Consider the following 22320-nt stretch of genomic DNA (forward strand, 5'->3'; position numbering starts at 1 on the left):
AAGTGTTAACACTCTTGCTTTAGAATCAGAGTGCAGAAGGAGGTCATTTGGCCCATCCAAGCTTGCACCAACCCTCCAAAAGGGCACCCTACCCAGGGTCACTCCCCCACCCCATCTCCACATCTTTGGACACCTAAGGGGCAATTTTAGCATAGCCAATCTACCCAACCTGCACTTCTTTGGACTGTGGGAGGAAGCTGGAGCAAACCAACCCACCCAAACACAGGGATAATGTGCAAACCCCAGAGTCACCCAAAGCTGGAATTGAACCCGGGTCCCTGGTGCTGTGAGGCAGCATTGGTAACCACTTGTGCCACCATGTTAGAATTTTGTGTACAAATTTTTTGTACACAATTCCCATGTCAGAAACCAGAGCACAAGGGTTGCAATATCGGAGGTGCCATCTCTTTGATGACAGCACTCATTCGACACCTGACCTGTCCTTCTCTAGGTTGATGTATAAGACTCCATGCCAGTTCTTGGACAAGCACTGAACTATCTGTTCCTAATGTCCTTGACCCCACTTATCCCTCAACACCCAAAATTATCTGGACATTCCTTTCATTGACGTTTGTGGGGACTTGCTGTACACAAATTGGCAGCCTGGTTTCTGCATTCCAGGAAAAAGAAACAACATTGCGAAAGTCCTTTGGGGGCATCTGTGGTTGAGAAAAAGTTACTATTTAATACACATTTCTTTTGTTTAGTCTATGTGCCACCTATCGCCCACCACCAGCTCACAGTTACTGGGAAATTCCGGGCTGCGGTTACTCCATGGATACCACCAAAAGAAAGTTAACTGGACAAGAGATAGATTGTGAAGTTGTGGGACTAGAAAGAAGAATATTTACTCTTCCCCCCCCCCCCCCCCCAACCAAATCCCCTCAATGTTGATTGCATTTGGTTAAATACCACACAAAAACATTTTAAGTTCAAAGCATTTATTAAAATTTTTATAAAACAATACAAAAATCCTGGCAACAACAGCAAGAAGATTTAGAGTGAGCCTCATCAGTCACCTGGTGTGTAAAGTGCTTTCGCTTCATGCCCCTTAGGAGCTAGCTAATATACCAACAGTGCTCGATTATGGCCTGTGTTCAACTAAACCAAGCTGTGCTGCCATCCAACACAAGGTAGCATTCAAATGAGATGATGCAATGCATACAAAATTCAAGTAGTCTTAGTATAAGACAACAAGAACGTGTGTCTTATTCAGCAAACGTAATAAGAATGTACTTGACAATTTAAATAGGCTTCTTGTACCACCAGCTTTTCATTATAAAGTACCATACTGTTGCTGATAATACTGTTTCAGAGAGCAAAGTTGGATTGGGCAATGGAACCGATGGTGAACTTGCATTAAATGGACGCAGAATTTTTTTTTGTGTTTTTTTTTTTTAAATTGCAATGGGTGATGTTTGACCCTTGCACACCTCCTAATTCACCCAACGAAACATCCCTTCAGAGCAAGAGCATAAGGTTTCATCTTGAACATTTTCATATTCAAAAAGGAATGCCTCGACCAAAGTCAGATGGTGTGAACACCCAGCCTATCCTGGAGGCATTTTTCAAGTTGCCTCCCATGCAACATTTTTGCACAGATAGTTTATCACCTGAACTAAGAAAGGCAAACTTGTAACTACAAGATCAGTGAAGTTACAGCCAAAAGGCAACTTCCACAATCCACTTGGGGGGAGGGGGCAGGAGGGAGGAGGAAGGAAAGGGGAGAATCAGATCTTACAAAAAGTATATGTATAGTTAGTAGAGAACATTCACCCATCAGGAAATGCTTAGTTTCTATGGCACTTAATACTCAAAACATTTTATGAAAAGGAAATAATTTAGATTTCACCCCCCCCCCCCCAACCACAGACATTGGTATCCTTGCTGGATTAAATTTCCATTGACGAGTTGTCCTCTGCACCCAAGTGCTCCTTATTCACTTGTGAGCCATGACAGTGAATGCTGTAGCGGTCCTCAACAAGGGCCCACACATTTTCTAGCTGTACACCGACCGGGGCAGGCAACCCGTAAAGCAGCCAGTGCAAAGAACCAAACTGGTAATTTTCCTGGTCTACACAACAAAGATTTTTACCCTTGGCTCTGTAGGAACTTTAAAAAAAAAAAGACCAGATCCTACACCCATACCTTTTAATTAAGTTCCAAGTACCTTGCGACATTGTGTCAGAATACAAAAATGCTACACAAGACGGCAGTGGATCGCTACACGTTCCTGTGATTGAACTAGTAGCCTGGTTCCGAATTCAGGGGCCATTTGTGCAAGTTCAGTTTAAACAGCCCACAGTAATGCAGCGCATACACACATTTCCTTGAATATTTTGAAATGGGTTTCAAATGCCTGCATCATAAGTGTGCTCTACTTCAGCAATACAGTGAAAAGCTCGACAAATACATTCAATGGCTTTGAACACAACCACCACATTAACACAAAAGGCTAGGCCTATATTACATAAACATGGATAGCACCCACTTTTCAAAGCTTCAAAATCAGAATGTGGCACTTTCAGACTCCATCCAAACACATTTTAAAAACAGACATAAACACTTCTTTCTCAAAGAAACTGTCAGAAGGTTTCACACAATCTTAAAGAAAGACTACTCGTATTTTTGTATATCTGGAATGCCTTTTTCTCAGTCAAATATTTGTCCTTCTCCCCCACCCATCATATCATCACCTTTCCTGAACTAATGAAGTCCTGCTACAGATTTTCCTCAAAGACTCAAAATAAATGTAGAATATACTTACACTTATGAACATGGCAGAAATTAAGGAAACATTTTTTTTTCTAGGACATGCTGGTCAGAGTGGGTGAGATTTAAAAAAAAGTCACATTGATATCAGAGGAAAATAGCTGTACAACTAGAGTTTCTTTTTTAAAAACTGAATATACAAAATCTCTGTCTTCTCAAAAATCTGGTATGCAAAAAAAAGTAGCCCTGATTTTTTTTTTTTTTTTAAATATACTGGAAACAAGTGTGCATGTATCTGAAAAACACAAAAATGAGTTGCTGCCTTTTAGTGGGGTGTTTTGCCACTGGCTTTGGAAAGTCCTCGGCTTTCTGCAGCCAATAGCAATCCCCACGCAAGCCTGCCAAATGCACTCAGGCCACTGAACAGGAAGACCATCTTTTGGGGGGGGGGGGGGGCAAAAAAAATCTGGGAGGTTTCTATTGCGGGGAGACGCCGCACTTAAACAACCACAACCAGTGGCCCAAACTAAAACCAGTATGAAAAGCAGCTAAAAACTAAACTATAGTTGTCATGAAGGTGATCACAGTACAAAATACGTTTTTAAACCTGCTCTTAAAAACATTCCTTTGGTAAAGAGACTAAAAGTCGTTGTTTAAATTTTTTTGCCCTTTTCTCAGTTAACAGACTCTTAGTCTCTCAGATTTGCATACTTATCCCATGCAGGTTTCAAATGCTGTAAACAGTTCTTTCTTATGTGAAGCAGTATTGTAACATCGCCAGACTTGGAAGCCAGCCAACAGAAGGTTCTGGGTTTAGTTGCTATGTGCTCGAGGGAAGAAATGATGTCATGCACAATTGTCAACCAGGACTAAGGGTGGCAACAACTGCTGATTGGCTGCTTTGATTGCACTCGTCTTCTGCCTCCGTTTGGCCAATTTAGATTCTGAGGGTGGAGACAGTCGCATGGAACATGAGGTAGCTTTGATGAGGATTGGCTGATTCTCCTCGTCCTGATTTTCTTCATGCTGAGTCAGCTGCCTGTTTACTGCGATTGCTTCAGCTGCAAAGAATGTGAGGTCTTTGGCACTGCTGTTCCTGAGGGACATGACAGAACAAAGAGTCAACACAGCTTTAACCAAAGCACAACACACAATAACAGGCTCCAAATCCCGAACGCCTCAGTTTTTCGCTGCTAGCTAATCCATTCACAACCCTTTGTTTTCAGTGGCTTTAGTTTCACAAGCCACAGCCCCTTCACTAAACAACTGAATTGTGGAACGGCCGATTAAGATATATTCTGATTGAAAAGCTCGGGGTTACAGTTTTTGAATCATTCAGCAAAGTGGTTTCATTAAAGTTTTAAATAAAAATTTGAGCAATATTAACCCAGATTGTTGGTGTTTATTAGCAATGGAAAAGATTGAATACTTAGGGTGGAGAAATGACTCCCAAACTGCACAGGCAACAATGTAGCTGGGTTTTGCCTTGTTGATACAAGCAGGTTTGAGCCTGCCCCTTTATTGATGTCAGTAGTCATAAAAAAAGTGCCAATTTGAAACACTTTGCTGCATTTAAATAGTACACTAGAGCAGAGGACAAAATATATGGACGTACCGCTGGAGAAGGCGTGGTGTTGGAAGGGTATTCTCTGGTGCATGCTAAAAGCAAAAAAGGAACAATCAATCAATCAATGCACAAGCAGCATTGCAGGAAAAGTAGCAGTTGCAAAATTCAGCATTTAAAATCCACCCGTTTGGATCGTTACAAATCTTGACTTACCCCTTGCACCCATGGGTGCTCCAGCACTTGTGCGGCACTCAGCCTCTTCTTGGCATCTCTGACTAAGAGTTTTGTGATGAGGTCCTTCGCGCCAAAAGAGATGTGAGCCCAGTCTTTGTCAGGGAACTCATACTTCCCTTCTTGAATGCTCTGAAATAGATTATTCTGGAAATAGAAGGTGTAAAAACTAGTTTTAATAATACAAGAGGTTGTTTAATTAGGAGATCATTACAGTCTCTACCTGGAATCCCAACAGCAAAACAAGTCATTCGGCCCATATTGGTGTTTATTTTCCACATGACCAGCAATCTCACATGGTGGCAGTTTGTGAAGTCCTGCCTTCAGATTGGAAAAATGTCAAATTGCCTAGCTGGGAGTTTCCAGAACAATCCTCAGAGCCAGCTTAGTTCCGTCAGTAACACCTGCATCTCTTACGGTTTGAGAGTGCAAGATAACTGCACATAGTGAAAGCACTATTCTTGACCAGAATAGAGATGAAGAGTCAGGTCTGGACTCTGCACCGCTGCAAGTGACAGATCAATTTTAACCAGAGAATTTGGGGAATTCTGTTTGCGGTAGTTCTGGAGACTTTAAAAAATTTTTTATAAATAGATTGCATTTTTTGATTTTGATTAAACGGTTCAGGTTCTGCCCCATGTCCCCACCCCATCCCCACTTTATTGGCTGACAGTGGTCCCAATAAACATTTAATTAGACATGGTAATTAATTTTCACTTGCTATTATTAACAGAGACCTCTGTCAGTTACTTGCCCTGAAGTGTATCAGGTGGTGGTTTCCAGAGCATCCCATTCAGCTTTACAGCATGTGCAACTCCTGTCTGGGCAGGTCACTACTATGAATGTGGAACATCAGGTATAAATACAAAACTGAAGGGCGGCACTTGGCAGAGTGGTTAGCACTGACGCCAATGGCACCAAGGACCCAGGTTCGAATCCCAGCCCTGGGTCATTGTCCGTATGGAGTTTGCACATTCTCCTCGTGTCTGCGTGGGTTTCACCCCCACAACCCAAAGATGTGCAGGTTAAGTGGAATAGCAATGATCAATGCGCAGGGTTATGGGAATAGGGTAGGGAAGTCGGCCTAGGTAGAGTGCTCTTTTAGAGGTCAGTGGCACCCTTCTGCAGTGCAGGAATTCTATGGCATTGGGGAGAATTCAGATCTGCATTGTGATCATCCAATTCTGGGCGACAAATTGGCATTTAGTCTTCATCGCCCATTTGCAACCCACTGATTCCCAGTGCAAGAATTACACATCGTCACAAATTAATTATTCTGTGAAGTACGTTGTCACAGTATAGTTTAGCTTTCAAAACATTAAAACCGAGCCGATAAGAAAACATCTGACATCTGGAAATAGACCATTTAAATTGGAAAAAAAAAAAGTAGGTCACTCACCTGACAGGAAGGACAGGCCTCCCCTCGGTCCCAACCACAGTCAGTACCACAGTTTCCTACAAATGGCGGATATCCGCTAAGCATGATGTATAATATAACACCCAAACTCCAGAGGTCACAACGTTTATCATATATCGTAGCTTCTTCATTGAATGCCTCCACAACTTCGGGTGCCATGTACTCTGCAGACCCACACTAAACACACACAAAACAAAATTCACAGCAATTAGTTTTTGTCCCTTGTGCTGAAATGCCATCTTAGTTTAATTAAAAATATTTTACATTTAAATAGAATTTATTTTTGGTGAGAAACAGTATTACAGATAAATACTTTTTTCAGGACAGAGCATTGTTGCCAACTCTTTTGCCCCTGTTTGCATAGCCCATCTTACCTCATTATTCAACATTCAACACAAGCCTGCTCTTGAGAGAGAAAGTAAATTCGAAATTACAGTCCCACTTGATCCCCAGAAAACCTGTTCATACTATTATTTTTTTGTTCCTATTTCCCCCGACTATCATTCCCCAAGCTGAAGGAAAAATGCATCCAGGCCTCTACCTACACTACTAAGTACATGAGCAATTTGGGAGGGGCTGTACCTGCAGATTTTCCTCAAGGGCACGCACTCCCTGCTCTCTATGCATATCCACAAAATGCAATATTAAAGAAAGGTGGTGACATAGTGGTAGTGTCACTGGTCTAGTAACCCAGATACCCTGCGTAATGCTCTGGGGATCCAGGTTAAGACTCCCACAACAGCAGATGGTGTAATTTTAATTCAATAAAAATCTGGAATTAAAAATCTAATGAGGACCATGAAACCATTTTCGATTAACATTTTTAAAAAACCCATCTGGTTCACTATGTCCTTTAGGGAACAAAATCTGCCATCCTCATCTGATCTGGTCTACATGCGACTTATGAACGGTGATTATGTAAACACATCATAACATTATAAAAAGGGTGGGATTTTCCAGCCCTTCCCACTAGCAGGAGCTTCCAGTCCCGCCAAAATTCATCCCTGCAGCCACCAGTTCCCCGGCAGCAGGGCAGACGAGCTATACAAAACCAAGAGTTCGGCAGGACTGGAAGATCTCGCTGGCAGCCAATGGAGAGCTGCCACTGGCCCAGTGACACCCGCCACAGGGTAGGGGCTGGAAAATTCAGGGTTATAGAGTGTTTTTCACCCCACCCCCTTTAAAGTTTTTGCATTTGGAGATAAAGTGTGCATAATGAAAAAAGGTTCTGATGTTCGAAAGAAGATTTATTTTTCATAGCAAACTCACTATGAGAAGATTAGAAGGAAAGAGGAGGCATGTTTAATAGTTTAAATGGAACTGGCAGTTATATTTCCTGCTTCAAAACAACTTCTTCCATGTGAAGTGTAATTTCCTATACACACTGCTCACTATCCTTTCAGGAAGCTACCAGACACACATTCAATTAACCAGCTGCCCAACAATTCAGCCAACTGGATAACCCTCAAAAGGAACAAGCTGCAAAACCAAGCCCATTATTTTATAAGCCAGAGTCAAATGCTTAATCTTGCTAAATTAAAAAGGGATGAAAAGTTGGTGACTCTTTTACATCCACATATGCATTTGCATCTTTTAAATATTTCATCTGCGCAGGTTTAAGTTTAGAAAAATAAATAAATAAACAAACAAACAAACGAAATTATATAGAATATCAGCCAAACTTAATTAGATACCACAGAATTTGGTCCAAATGGAGACAGTATACAAAATGCCTGTCCAGCATGGTCACAAAAATATGTCACTTATGACCCCAGTGCTCCAAATTAGATTTCATAATCTGCAAACTGTAATCTACAAGCTGTAAACAAGTTCACAGAACAAGTGAAAAAAAAATGTTATATTGGTGACTCTAATGTTCAGCGGACAATTATGCTTAAAGTACTCCGTGATCGATGTGTACAGCAATAAACACAAGATTCTACATATCAATGACTAAGATGATGCAACTCAGGCTTGCTATCTGCAATTCACTCAGTAGCTGTGACGGGACTTTCCGAGCCTCGTCATCAGTCACACCATGACACCCGATACAGGCCACGCCTACCTTTCAACTTACTTGGAACTAATTCACCCGTAAAATAAACCAACGCAGCATCTATGGGAATTTTACAGGGGAGGGGGGGGGGGGGGGAAAAGGGATCTGATTGAAGGGCAACAGACTCAAGCAGAGGTTGACGATTCTCGTGTGCTCAGGACGTGCGCAACACTAGCAAGGCTATACCTAATGTCCAGCTAGAGTTGCTCCGAAAAAGGTAGCCCCCATGGTTTTATATGGCGATGGTGCTCCCAAACTGGTCGCAAGTTAGAAATTCCATGATATGAGCCAATATATATCAAAGTCAGATGGGTGACAGGGAAACACGTGTGTTCCCTTGACATTCCGTCAGTAGTGCAGGTTTTTGGGTTGAGGGGTGCTGACAAAGCAAGTTTGGTGAGCTGCTATGGAGCATCCGGCAGCCACCAGGCTGAATATTGAATCCAGTGGCACCATAAAGTGAGCTGCTCTATTCTGGAGTATTGTTGTGTCTGGATCCATGACAGTACGGTGGTAAATATTTAATTTCTCAGCACTGCCTTTGCTTAGCTTCCAATCCTCCACAGAGGGGAACTGAAGGAGCCATCAGTTCTTACACCACCTCACCCTCCGCACTCAACTGCAAACACCCTATTTATATCAGTGCAGGTGATCAAAGGAGTACTTTCACCCTATTCTATCATAGTATCATAGAATTTACAGTGCAGAAGGAGGCCATTCGGCCCATCGAGTCTGCACCGGCTCTTGGAAACAGCACCCTACCAAGGTCAACACCGCCACCCTATCCCCATAACCCAGTAACCCCACCCAACACGAAGGGCAATTTTGGACACTAATGGCAATTTATCTTGGCCAATCCAACTAACCTGCACATCTTTGGACTGTGGGAGGAAACCGGAGCACCCGGAGGAAACCCACGCACACACGGGGAGGATGTGCAGACTCCTCACAGAGTGACCCAAGCTGGAATCGAACCTGGGACCCTGGAGCTGTGAAGCAGTTGTGCTATCCACAATGCTACTGTGCTGCCTCAAAGTGCCATACCACTTAAATGGATTGTTCAACAGCAACTTGAATTTATTTAATATTTAGTAAAGTGCATCTCAGCAAGGATTGCGGGACTTCGGAGTCAAAAGACGGAAATGTTAGGGAGATGGAGGGCTTCTAAGTGACGGTCAAAGGAGAGGGGAGTGCAAACTCTGGGTTTAAACAGGGTTTGGCAAAGAATGGGACCCTAGCTGGCAGTAGGCAACAGCTGACGATGGTTGAAGGGGGGAGAATGCACAAAGATCTAACCAGAGGAACAGGCAGCTTAGAGGAGGAAGGATTAGCAAGGTTGAAGGGTGCAGGGATAGGAAAAGAAAATAACATGCAAGGCTTTTAAGGAGGAGGAAAACAATTTAAAATTGGAGCCACTTTGAATGGAAGAGCAGAAATAATTTTGAATGAGAGAGAGAGAGAGAGAGAGAGAGAGAGAGAGAGAGAGAGAGAGAGAGAGAGAGAGAGAGAGAAACTACAATCTTGAATGAAGGCTAAATCACATTAGGTCAGTGTCACAAAAAGTGAAAATCATATTCAGACTACCCAAGTCACTAAACAACTCCAAAACTACACTAATGTTTTGTGCTTTGCTGATTCAAAGCAGAAAGGGAATCAAAGGGTTAACAGAAGAAAAATAAGTCCACATCCTATTATGGCGCTTCAGCTAAAAGAAGTTGCAGGCGCCCCCCCCCCCAATCCACTTGCCAGATCCATTTTGCACAGAGCTGAAGTGCCCTTTGGCCTTTCTCTGAAACGCCCGTGTTTCCACCAATTGCATCAGATCTGCTGAGCTGGGTGGAACTTTCTTGCCTAATAACAAAGTAGCACATGACTAAATGCAAGCACAACCCAGACTAAACCAAAAGCTCTACACAGTTTACATCGATTTTGAGAGAGATCCATTGGCCATTACGTCAAAGCTACCTGGTCAAACAAGATCTTCACATCATTCATTCTCATTTTTCTTCCCGCTTAAGCCCTTGTAAATATTTGGAAAAGTTAAAGCCCCCCCCGGCTTGCTTTTTATTGACTTTACCCTCAACTTTGGGAGGCTCCTGGGAACCCACACCCGCCCCAGGGCTGGCTCCTGCCCAGTGAGGGCGAGAGCCAGATCGTGCCAGGCAGAGTTACTCGGGCGACATGCGATCGGCCCAGTGCAGAGCCTGGTTTCGGGCTCACGCACAATACCAACAGGCTGCTGATTCACACCCTATTATTTTAATGTCAGATGTGGATTCAATTTCTGGGAGGCGCAGAAACCTCGTGAGACGCACATGGGAGTATACAACAGCCAAATTTTTTTAAAGAAATCAAAAAGCCAACTGTTTACAAATGGGTTTGACATTAGTACTCCTCGTTTATGCCTGTAGCAGTGGCAAAGGGTCAAACGTGACAGGGGGCAGCACCGTGGCGCAGAGTGTTAGACCTGCTGCCTCACGGCGCCTCATGGCGCCAAGCTCCCAGGTTTGATCCCGGCTCTGGGTCACCGTCTGTGTGGAGTTTGCACATTCTCCCCGTGTTTGCGTGTGTTTCACCCCCACAACCCAAAGATGTGCTCGGTAGGTGGATTGAACACGCTAAATTTCCCTTTAAATTGGGGGGGAAAATGAATTGGGTACACTAAATTTATTTAAAAATACATGACGGGTGACTACAAAATAGAATTCAGGCCAATTTTCTTCAGCAAGCTAAAAAAGAATTACTTCGCTTTATGTAATGAAATTTTAACTGGACTAAACCAAGTTTGTAATCGCACGTCTGCTTTTATACATATGCAGGTGGCTGAAAGAAAAGGGGGAAAAGCGATCTGGAGCATGCAGCTAATATAGTCTACTGCCTGTGTGGAAGGTCAACACCAGTATGGGATGGGTCAAATGGTTGGTTTCCATGTTGTAATTCTAGGCTTGTGGTTTCAAAACAACAGCTTTTGTTCGCAGTAATTACTTCAATAAGAGGCCAATATCAGGCGCAAAATTGTTTGATCAACACCCAAAATGTTTGCAAAGCTCATCTACTCTGGGGCTACCCTTAGAGAAACCGATATCATAACAAAACATGCCATAGCACGGGAGATAAACTGCTATGCCAGATCACAGCAGCAAGAGGGAACACGGAGTGCAAAAATGTGCGTTCACATAAAACATTCCTTTGAGTCCCTAACCATGACAGTAAAAATCTTGATGCTTTGCAAGTTCACAAAACAGTAGAAGTACCATACAGATCACCCAAATATTTCTCTCATACGCAATTAGCCTTTTGTCGAGATCAGAGTTCCCCATTTATTGATTGATATTTATTGTCACATGTACCAAAGTAGAGTGAAAAGTATGTCTCTGCAACCAATAAAACCCAGAGGCAATAAAGGGACAAATATAGTCCTCAAGTAGGATTCACAAAATTAACCAAAAATACAATGTTAAATTGCAGTTGGTATGGGATGTAAGAGTAAAAAATGCTGGGAACGTGCTTCCAATTTCCATCATTTTTACTGATATCTAGTAATGGTAATTACGATTTGCACCTACTGTGTAGTTTGCCTATGCGTGTTAAATACACAGTTTCAGAACCTCGTTTTCCAAGATACAAGCAGTTAGCCTGAAACTAATTTTTTAAGCTCCAAAACAATTGCAAATATGAAAGCACTTGCTACCAATGGGTTGGTACTCATTGTATTTCAAACACTAATCGGATGTGTACCCCTTCCTCCCCAGCTGCCTATTGGTGGACCGAAAACAACATTCAGTCCATGATCCCCAGAGAAGTATTGGGAATCTTTCTAGGAAGGCATTTGTTGGCTAGAACATGTCGACCTTGAGCTTGAAGTGTGTCAAAATAGAACCCTATAGCAACATGCACACCATGGAAGGTTCACGAGTTCAGTGAAATTGAAAGGCTAGGCCTAAACTGACAAAGTCCAAAATAAAAGATTGCAAGGACATATACCGAAAACCTCCGATATTTCAATTACTTTTTTGTTAATGCAATCGAATGGTAAATCCGAATTCAAGGTTTACAATGATTCCAAATCAAAGGCAACTAAACGCTGGGCAGTCTCGGTCAGTTTCACGAGAGGTCACAGCAGATCAGGTCACCACTTGCATTCCAGGTAGCATTACTTGCAGAAATAGCATGAAGTAAAGACACTTTGCAACAAGCATTGGAGTTTGACTGGGTACACCCTTCGCTTTACGGTATATAATCTTTATGATTGCCACAAGTAGGCTTACTTTAACAGTGCAATGAAGTAACTGTGGAAATCCCCTAGTCACCACACTCCCGGCACCTGTTCGGGTACACTCCAGAGGGACAATTCAGAATGTCCAATTCGGAACTTGTGGGAGGAAACCGGAGCACCCAGAGGAAACCCATGCAGACACGGGGAGAACATGCAGACTCCGCACAGTGACCTAAGCCGGGAATCTAACCAGGGACCCTGGCGCTGTGAAGTAACAGTGATAACCACTGTGCTTCATTCACCTTGGCTTAAGAAAACCAAACCCATGCTCCAAATCATGAATTCTGTATATGAAAAGGAAAAATCAACAATGGTTTGTTTAACTCTTCTCCCCCCCCCCAACCCCATAAAATAAATGTAAAAATCACAAACTAGGTCAGAGGGGGACGAAGCCATTGCAAAGCCCTGAATGGTAGTTGCAGTACTTGAGGACTTAAAAGCTCGGATCAATATCAGAAGTAATTTGAGTATCGGACTCCCAGCAAGTTCACTACTTTTGTGCTCCATCACTTTCCCCTTTGATGGGAAAGTTTTGTCATTTCTTAGGTGGAATATTACACAGAGGTGATAAGATACGAAAGCTTAGGGAAAAAGAACAAAAATGAGCAAGTGAGTTCCAGGGCAGAATCACACAAGTGGGCTCTAAGGGAACATTGAGACTCACCAATGCAAAAGAGAGCTATTAAAGGTCATAAGTGATAGTTTGAGGTGGTGATCTACCAGCAAATGAATGCCCAACACAATCAAGTCATTTGCAGTCTGGCAGAATTTCAGATTTTCGATAGCTACAGAGTTTACAGCAATGAGATAAGAACAGGCTTTGAATGTAATTCATCCAACATTTCTAATTAAACCTGCTTCTTACCGGTGTCAGAAGTTCTGGGGTCGAGATGGGGGAGCAGTCACCATTCAATTTTATCCCACTTCCCAAGTCAAAGTCACAGATCTTGACTGGGGACAACTAAAAGAATAAAAACAGATAGACTTAACTGGTAAATGATTCACCAAACATGAATATACAATTCAGCTCAGAATTCTGATTAAACAATTGCTCCTCGTTCATTTGTCAATGTGTAGCTGTGTTCATATGATCAGCTTGCTAATGTGGCCCCAATTAATGATTTTAAAATACTCTAGGCTAAGCGCAACCAATCTGTGGGCAAATGGATTAATTTAACAGCGAACCAGAGAAATCAGGATTACTCCCCAGTTCAAGTGTTGCATTGACCAATAGTTTTATCATTGGCTTCAGCACCCCTGTCTTTGGTATACAGGGTGGGGAATGGGAAGGATGGTGGAGAGATGGGATTCCCATTCCCCATCACTATCTAGGGACTCCCTCTAGAAATTCTGCGGGCATCGAGAAAGTTCTCCCTCGCCTGGGCAGTAACCACGCAAAGCCCACATTCATGAAGAGTGGCCAGTTGGATAAGATACCTAAAGGCAGCCAGCTTCCCAAAAACCCTCACCTTTTTAAAAAAAAAAAACTGGGGAGAACATTTTGGGTAAATGGTGGTATCTGTCTTGTTTCCTATGTAGTCAGGCTCTCAAAAAAGCCAATTGCCAGACTAACCAATAAATTTCTAGAAAAAAAAAAATAGAGGCACTGATATGGCCTCATCTTGTGTGTACAGGGTTTTTTTTTTTTAAATATAAAAGTATTATTTCCAGTTCACAAACACTCAAAGCAGTGCCTACCTGTTCTGGGTTCTCGCACAGGATGTTCTCTGGTTTCAGATCTCTGTGGGCCATGCCTGACAAACACAAATTTCCATTTGTGAAATTAAATCAATTATTCAGATGCATTTTCAATTTAGCACTATAAATTCAGAAATTGTTATGGTGTGAAACATGTGGGCATTATTTCGGAATCAAGTAAATGCCCTCGAGGCAGATTTCTAGTTTACTTCCACCTACCCTTTTAACAGCACTTTCAAACTATTGAAATCATGACAAAAGTCCCAGGTTCAATGGCCAGTTTGTCCCTAGTTGACAAAGTTTAGTTGGCATGACCATTGGCCTTAATATTACAGCACTAGACAAAAAGGAGTGGGTAGAAGGTAGAGAGAAATTCCCTGCTCCTGATCACTATTCAGTTGCTTCCGACTGAAATTCATGCAGATATTGGATGGGATGGATGGAGTTTGGCTATAACACAGCCAACACTCACAGTTTAGTTTTACATGTGCGGGATAAGTATTGCAGAATGTGAACAGCGGTTTGAAAGTGCATACCAACAAGAGCCCTATTTAAGTGGGTTGCAAGCACATCTTCATTTGACTTTAATGCCTGAATGGGAAAAGGTATAGATAAAATGAACCCAAATACAGGTGATCTTTTAATACTCTCAAAACTCTAAAAACAGCTCGTGTCTAGTACACCATTTTGACCTGCACTAATTGTGCCTGTTACAATAAATAACAACTTCAAGAATGGGCGGTCAGTTTTGTTACCTTTGTTATGAAGAAAATCCAGCGCACTCGCTATCTCATGGACAACAACACTGGCTTCTCGTTCATTGAAGTGCTTTCGTCTGTGGATGTGCGTTAATACAGAGCCTGGAAAGGTAAAGTCCAGTCAGGAGATCCCACTTATCAGACAGTAACACTCATGTGAAATGGCAAAGCAAAATTCAATATCCAAAAAATACACATTAATACAGACACCTTTCAAAAATGATATTGGCAAATGGGCAGCTAGCCCACAATCTGTATCCACCATGTGCAGTTAACCACAAGGATATTATTCCAATTGAAGTTCATAAACTTGCAAAGAGGCACAAAATGTTACTAACATGCAAAATGCTAACTACTTCATTATGTCGCAGCCCCCTCCAAAATGCATGCAGTTGGATTTCCTTCAAATGGATATTTTCTGCAAGAAAACCTGCTTTTAAACAAAATTATTTGCTAATTTTATCAAAATCAAACCCACTAGAGTCTAGAGCAGGGAGGGGGCTTTAAGCTTATCAGATTTTTTTTTTTTTTTTTAAATAAACTTTACCAATACATTCATTCATTTTCTAGCACATTTATTTCCCAGTTGCTGAAGAAACAAAAATATTTCTGATAATGGTGGCAGTGGTTTGTATTCCCTTGTACAGCTGAAGTAGCCATTCAGAAGTTGGGACAGGACTCCTTGGAGAGTCTTTGTATTTGCATGAATGTAAAAATGCCAAAAAACCTTGAAAAATCAAGGATGAAATATTTTAAGACATTGAAAGGTTCATGCAACACACCAAGGGATGCCTTAACGTTCACAGTCGTGTATGCTTACGGTCTACAAATATCCAATTAGTTAAGACTCTTACCTCCTTTCATTTTTTCAAAAACCAAGTAGAACTTGTCCTCATCTTCAAAGAATTCAATCAGTTCAAGAATGTTCCTAAGATAGATGATATGAATGGTTAGTTCTACAAATTGAGACAAAGAGCCAAGATCATCTACAGTATCTAATGTTCCAGATACAATTCAGATTCAGACACCCCCACATCACTTTGCAATGAATTTTGATACAATGCAAAGTTGCTGGCTCTTTTAAATAAAAATGCAGGGAATGCGTTTCAACAGCAAGATCAAAGTCCAGTGGAACAGAAATAATTGTACTGCTGATGCAGATTTAAGCTTTGTTGAAAGTAAGCCATTTCCTAGTCTTACACAGCAGGATAATCTATTTACAGCAATCGCCTGATGGACTAAAAACTATCCTGTCAGCAGATACACAGAGGGCTCGCATTAAATATCTCGTGCTTCTCTCAGGATTAACAGACAACCATGTTGTACCTGTGTCCCTGACATTGATAGAGCATCTCCACCTCACGAAACACACGGCTGCGACTGTGGCCTGGTCTCTTCTCAATAATCTGCAACGAGCAAATAAACCAGCTCTTCAGTACCCACAGGTGCCAAGTCCTTTTGCAGCTTTGTGATGTTGCGGCTGGATGCCCCATTTTTAAAAACTTTTAGCGTCCAAGCTTAAGTATTTTGAGCATTTGCCTGACTGGAGTAGTAATTTGAAACATTTCTACTTTACAAAAGATTTTTCCAACCCCACCGGCTATCAAACCGGCCAGACAGTAGTCATGAGCAAAATCCATAAAACCTGATGCAATTGCCTATTACAGCTGCATAGTTTAACATAGCATTTTTCTTACTTCCTCAATCATTGTGTGTGGATATTTACAAATAAAGCTATAAATCACACAATGCCAAGAGGTTGCAAACACTGCACTCAGTTCTCAGACACCCTTTCCCTTACAGTAAGAGTCTTTGAGATTACAGTATGTTCTCAGTAGGCAGTTTGACTACTTCTGGCTGAGCAAGGGATAACCTCAAGAAAACACTGTTGCTAATATTAAGCCCCGCCCAGGGTGAAATGTTTTCGTACATTTTGTACCATGAGAGTCAAAGGTGGCAACTACTGCAACTTCACCTTTCCCTCAAAGCATAAAAAGGACTATAAAAAAAGTGTTCAGAACAAAATAAAGAAAAAAAACCCTATCTGGCAAGATTGTGCAATTGGGAAGAGGAGAAATGAAACTTCACCCAAATCACACGTCAAAATTAAGTGCAGCCAGTTTTCTTCAACACAAAGATTCTTGCTGCCTTTTTTTTGTGAAATCCCTCCTCAACACAAGCCATTTGGTGAAATTTCCACACTTGGAATGCAATTCAGACAAAAGCTCTTTACAGATCACTGCAAGCTCAAATTAAAAACAGCTGCTCGAGAGGAAAGTTTGCAAACACCCACGGCAGTGCTGCAGTGTCCCATCCCCCATTCCTTCCCCTCCTCCACTGTTGGTGCTTTGTTTAGCTCTGAACACAATGTCCCCACTGCCAGCTGCACACAAACCAAAGTCTCTAGACTGTCCCACCCTCTCTAATAAAGGCAGCTCATATTACTAACAAAACAGAAAAGCACCACACCATCCACCCCTCTCTCCTCCTCCTCTCCCCTCCCCACCCCCACCCCCATAATCTGGATGCTTCAACACACTCAATGACCAATTCCTTAGTGGGTGGGTGGGTTGGGGATTGACAGCGGGTGCCAAGGCTCCTAACTTCCCAGGACAAGAGCATCACACTGTAAGCTCACCTAAGTCTGGCTGTTTTGTAACAACACCATTCCAAAGAAAAGCTCACTGGTCAGCAGCTTTGCTGTTACATTTATATTGGGACTGCTGACAGATGCCCCATGAGTGGAGAGCGAAAGGCCTCATCTCCCCACAAGGTGCAACAGAGAAAGCAGCTCAAATTTCCAACCTCTGCAACTCCAGTAAATGCTTTAATGTTGAAATGTCTGGAAACACTAGTGTTGGCCAAATTTCAAATCATGGAACCTCCAATTTAGTTGTGTAAATAACTTTTCTTTCCACATTACCCAAACCACAGGAGCAGAAGGAACTGCCAAAACCCCATGGGCAACATTGTTACCCCAAAGCATTTCAACGGTTTCTATTGGAAGCCCGAATCGTTATGGCGTTGGAGGCCATTTGGTCCATGCGTGTCTGGACTGGCTCTCCAGACGATCAACTAACCTTGTACCATTGCCCCACCTTCTCCCTATAACCCTGTACATTCTTACTGTTTGTGCCCCACCTTCTCCCTATAACCCTGTACATTCTTATCAGCTTAATTCACTTTTGAATGCTTCAATTAAAACAACCTCCGACAACCTTGGGCAGTGCATTCCAAGCCCTAATCACTCAATGGAGGGGAAAAAAGTTTCTCCTCTTTCTATTGCTGTTTCTTATCCATTAACTGGAGTGAAGGTGCAAAGGAAAGGAGGGGGTGGTAAATGAAGCACATCTGCTGCATAAACTCCTTCAATTCCACCTGTGGAGCGTCCTAGCCTTCATCTAACACACTTTTGCATACTCTTAGTTTGTGAATTAAATATTTGCACTTCCAAATAAGCAGCAAGCAAAAGCCCTCACTTTCTTTCATTCTAGCATCACTTTACAATGAACCTCAGCAAAATCAGAGAAATGCCATTTTGCAGATCAACTCCAGAATTGGCAAGTTCTGAAAATCTTAGCATGGTTTACATTGGACCCAGAAACGATCAGACTAACAAAAAGCACATTTTAGGGTGCAGAGCAAGTTTCTCTGCCCAAAGATTAACCTCCTCCAAACTGGCAACCCATAAAAAAAATAACAAAGCAGCATTCTAATTGGAGTCACCACATTGTCCAAATATCATTCTAACCGCCAACACATGCAAGTCAAAAATATAGCAACTAGACCATAAAGGGTGATATGACTAGTCCCTCTCCCCCAGATATTTCTCATACTGACTCCCTCTTCCCCAGATATTTCTTATACCTCTCCACCCAATTATTCACCAACTTGAATACACTGTTACAATCAGGCCAACCATCCATTTCACTTGGCAGTATATGACACATATTCATGCCATTTATTCCCCCCCTCTAGTATTGAGGCAGTGCCCCTATATGAGAATCCCATGACAACATTAAAGCATATTAGACAATTGTGCAAGATCTGTACAATCACCCGAGCCTTCACTAGCGTCACCATTTACAAACGGTCAATTCAATGACTCTCAAAGACATCCACTTAAACAAAGGTCTCATAATATATCAACTCCAGTTGGGTACAGATTCAAATATAGGATTATATAAAATTCTAATGGGGTTAGCCAGGGTAGATTCAAAAGGAATGTTCCCAATGGTGGGAGAGTCCAGAACTAGGGCACATAATTGGAGGATAAGGGTAAACCTTTTAGGACAAGAGGAGAGGAGAAATGTCTTCACTTGAGTGGTGAATCTGTGGAATTCACTACCACAGAAAGTAGCTGAGGCCAAAATGTTGTGTGATTTCAAGAAGAAATGAGATATAGCTCTTGGGGCTAGGGATCAGGATATTGAATTTGATCAGCTGTGATCATAATTAATGGCGGAGCAGACTCGAAGGGCCAAATGGTCTACTCCTGATTCTCTTTTCCATACATGTTGCCAAGTATGATCCACATTAAGGTATTTTCTAGATACCTCCAATCTAATCATGGACCGCAGTTAGCCATTCTCAGTCTAATTGTTAGGAATGGAGGAAAGCAACCAACATTTTCTAAAAATAAAAATTCCAAAGCAGCATTGTCCAATGTAACCACTCCCATAAGCTCTTCCAAAATACCCAATCATTTCTTGCAAGCTTTATGTCAAATTATTTAAGAGTGTTTCACTTACTTTCACAGCATATTCTTTGTTGGTGATTAGATTTCCACAGGTCTGCACCCTGGCAAATGATCCCTCTCCCAACATCTCTCCATTCAGTTTGTAAACATCTGCAAAAAGAGGTGGTTTGTAACACTGCCCCAAACAGTTGGCAAAATCCTCAAGTCTAATACAATCCCTGTGAAAGCAACAGCACTCACATTAAAGAACAAAACATGGAATGATTATAACTTACTGAGCTCAACCACATGTCAAACAAAAATCAACTACACTCTGAAGATGTCATGCAGACTCTAAACGTGAAGTGTGCTTCTCTTGCTCTCCACAGACCTGCTGAGATTTTCCAGCACTTTCTATTTTTATTTCAGATTTCCAGCAACTGCAGTATTTTGCTTTTATTGCATGTAAAAAGCCAACCCTACTGAAATTTAAACTGGCAACATCAGCATGTATATGCAAAGCACGGTATAGTCTGGAGGACAACTACTACACATTTGGTTGTTCAAATGTACTTAATTTGTAGGGTGTAATTTCTTGCAAAATAAGATTCACACCTCAAATCTCTATTTCAGGTATGTCTAATGAATCCTAATCAGGTTGATCTTTTGCTTCCAGATATGTAACAGCTGTAATTCTGACCGAATAACGTCATTTAAAACCACTTCCTACCCACATTTTCAGTAATGGGACATAAATGTGCATCTACTTTAAAACAAGCCAAGAAAAAAAAATTAAAGTTTTGCTCTTGGACGCAGCACTGCAATTCAGTCTGCAGTTACGTAGCTCATCCGGAAACAGATCGCATGTCATTCAAGTCAACATCAATGGGTTTACCTTCAAATTTGCCACTGAAACTGTCTGTGGCCCGACATCTTTTCTTCTTCTTATTCCGTTTTTTGGCATCTGGGATGTCAATGGGCAGACTCGAGGGCATGTCTACAATAAATGAGGATATTTTCACTTCTAATGCCAAGCTTACATGATAAATGAAAAATTATTAAATATAACTTCCAACTGTTAACATGCAACACAATATTAAAAGGTAACACGGTGATAACCCACCAGGTCTAGCTGGGCAGTCAAAATTAAACACCTTCTCAATATGAGATGGTCCAGTGTCATCACAATAATCATCAAAAGGAGTCTGCCCCTACAAAATAAAAAAGTATAAAAAAATAATCATATAACTAACAAATGAAGGTTGATTGATACAGAGCCCAAAAGGTCTATGACAAATTACTTATTGTAATGTTCTACATGAAGCCTTTTACTTACCCCCCAACTTGATTCTTTCACCAGCCTACTCACAAAATGGAGCCGTTTCCAAGCCAAAAATACTTCTAATTTACCCAGTGAAATAGTGCTTCAGAAAATTAACATGCCCATTAATGACTGCAGTGGCTGGGATAAATAAAACGCTCCCTGATTAGTTTCAATGGTTAGTTTCACGGCAAAGTAGATCAGTTTACACTTTTAAAATACCTCGATATTAAATCTTTGCCTGCACTTAAAATGCAGGAGCAAAATACATGTTTTGCCTTTTCTTGTTGTCCCGCTTAAGCTTCTTAAGAGGTGGGGAGGGAGAGAGAGAGAGAGAGAGAGAGAAAGAAAAAGAGAGCAGACTGCGGCAAATAAATGGCTTTACCTTGAATGAGCGGTGGAAACCTTTCAACTCTGCAACCTTGTTCTGAACCATTTTCCTTCAGTGCTAGTAACAATTTTTTTTTTTTTGAAAAAAAGATCCACAAAACAAGCCTCAGATATGAAGATTCCTTTAAAGATTGGAGCCCGCTATTGTCTCAGTGTATATGGCCTGGAATTGCAAGAGAATGAAAATTGTCACACACTGGAGCCATTGAATCGATGCACATCCAACCCCGACCCATCGGTTTACATTTAGGAATAGATTTTCCCTGTCCCTCACTAACACCAATGCTCAGATTTCTTCACACCTACTCCATGACAAGTAACAACTTGCAAAAGAGCACCTTCCACACCCAACATGTCTTAAAAGCTGAGAGAGAAAAAACCCAACTCAAAAGCAGAAAGTAAGCTCAAATACATTTAAGCCAGTCTTTCAAGACATTCCCTGCCCTGAGATTCTCTATGTTGCTGTTTGTTGCATATCCCTGCATGTATACAAGGCATACACAATGACTTACCCGCACAACACTCCTTCACTAGCCAGCCAGCAGCCTAGTGCTAATCTACAAAAAGCAGCTTTGCCTCTTGCAGCTTTATAACCTCCCACTCTGCTACCACGCAGCCTCAATGTCGATCCGCCTACGTGCAAAAACGATCAAACGTGCACAGCCAAACAACAAGAAATCTGAGAACTGTCTGTTCGACTGGTTTCCTCTCAACCCACCCCCTGTCCGCCAGAGCCACCCCTACTCGCCTGCTTGCATTTTATTTTGTTTAACTAGTCTCTGGCCTCAATGTCTCCCTCAACCCCACTCCCTGGTTGCATCAGATGCGTTGGTCTTTTGGGAGATGTAGTTTCAAATAGACTGCCCTTTCGTTTCTGAGCTACTCTGCCTGAACCCGTTCATCAAACGTGAACCAAATGGTTCTTTTAAAACGTGTGAAACGTTCGGGATTTCACTGACCTGAATGCGCCACCAGAACCGTCCCAAATCTGGGAGGAGGTTTGATGGAGATATTTAAAAGCATGAGGGGTCTGGACAGCACAGATGGGGAGACATTGGGCCCACTGGAGAAATGGTCAAGAAGCAGGAGGGCACAGAATTTAGGTAATTGGCAAAATAAGCAAAAGCGATATGAGGGGGGGGGGGGGGACTTGTTCACAAGAGTCTGGAATGCACTGTCTGAGAGTGTGGTTGAGGCAGGTTCAATCGAGGCATTG

At 41.9% G+C, this 22320-nt stretch overlaps 1 protein-coding gene across 1 annotated transcript; it reads right to left on the reverse strand.

The window, feature by feature from the left end:
* Nucleotides 1–924: 924 nt before the first annotated feature.
* mknk2b (MAPK interacting serine/threonine kinase 2b) lies at nt 925–21739 on the reverse strand. The gene is made up of 14 exons (XM_072482520.1): nt 21617–21739; nt 21100–21267; nt 20517–20604; nt 20289–20390; nt 19467–19564; nt 16042–16121; nt 15570–15643; nt 14713–14817; nt 13958–14013; nt 13125–13220; nt 5910–6104; nt 4493–4657; nt 4328–4371; nt 925–3808 (listed from the first exon to the last, which is right to left on the reverse strand). The coding sequence occupies exons 2-14, from the start codon at nt 21148–21150 to the stop codon at nt 3559–3561; spliced, it is 1404 nt and encodes a 467-aa protein (XP_072338621.1). The 5' UTR covers nt 21151–21267; nt 21617–21739; the 3' UTR covers nt 925–3558.
* Nucleotides 21740–22320: the final 581 nt, after the last annotated feature.

This window comes from Scyliorhinus torazame, chromosome 18 (genome assembly GCF_047496885.1).
Source record: "Scyliorhinus torazame isolate Kashiwa2021f chromosome 18, sScyTor2.1, whole genome shotgun sequence".
Lineage (NCBI taxonomy): Eukaryota > Metazoa > Chordata > Chondrichthyes > Carcharhiniformes > Scyliorhinidae > Scyliorhinus > Scyliorhinus torazame.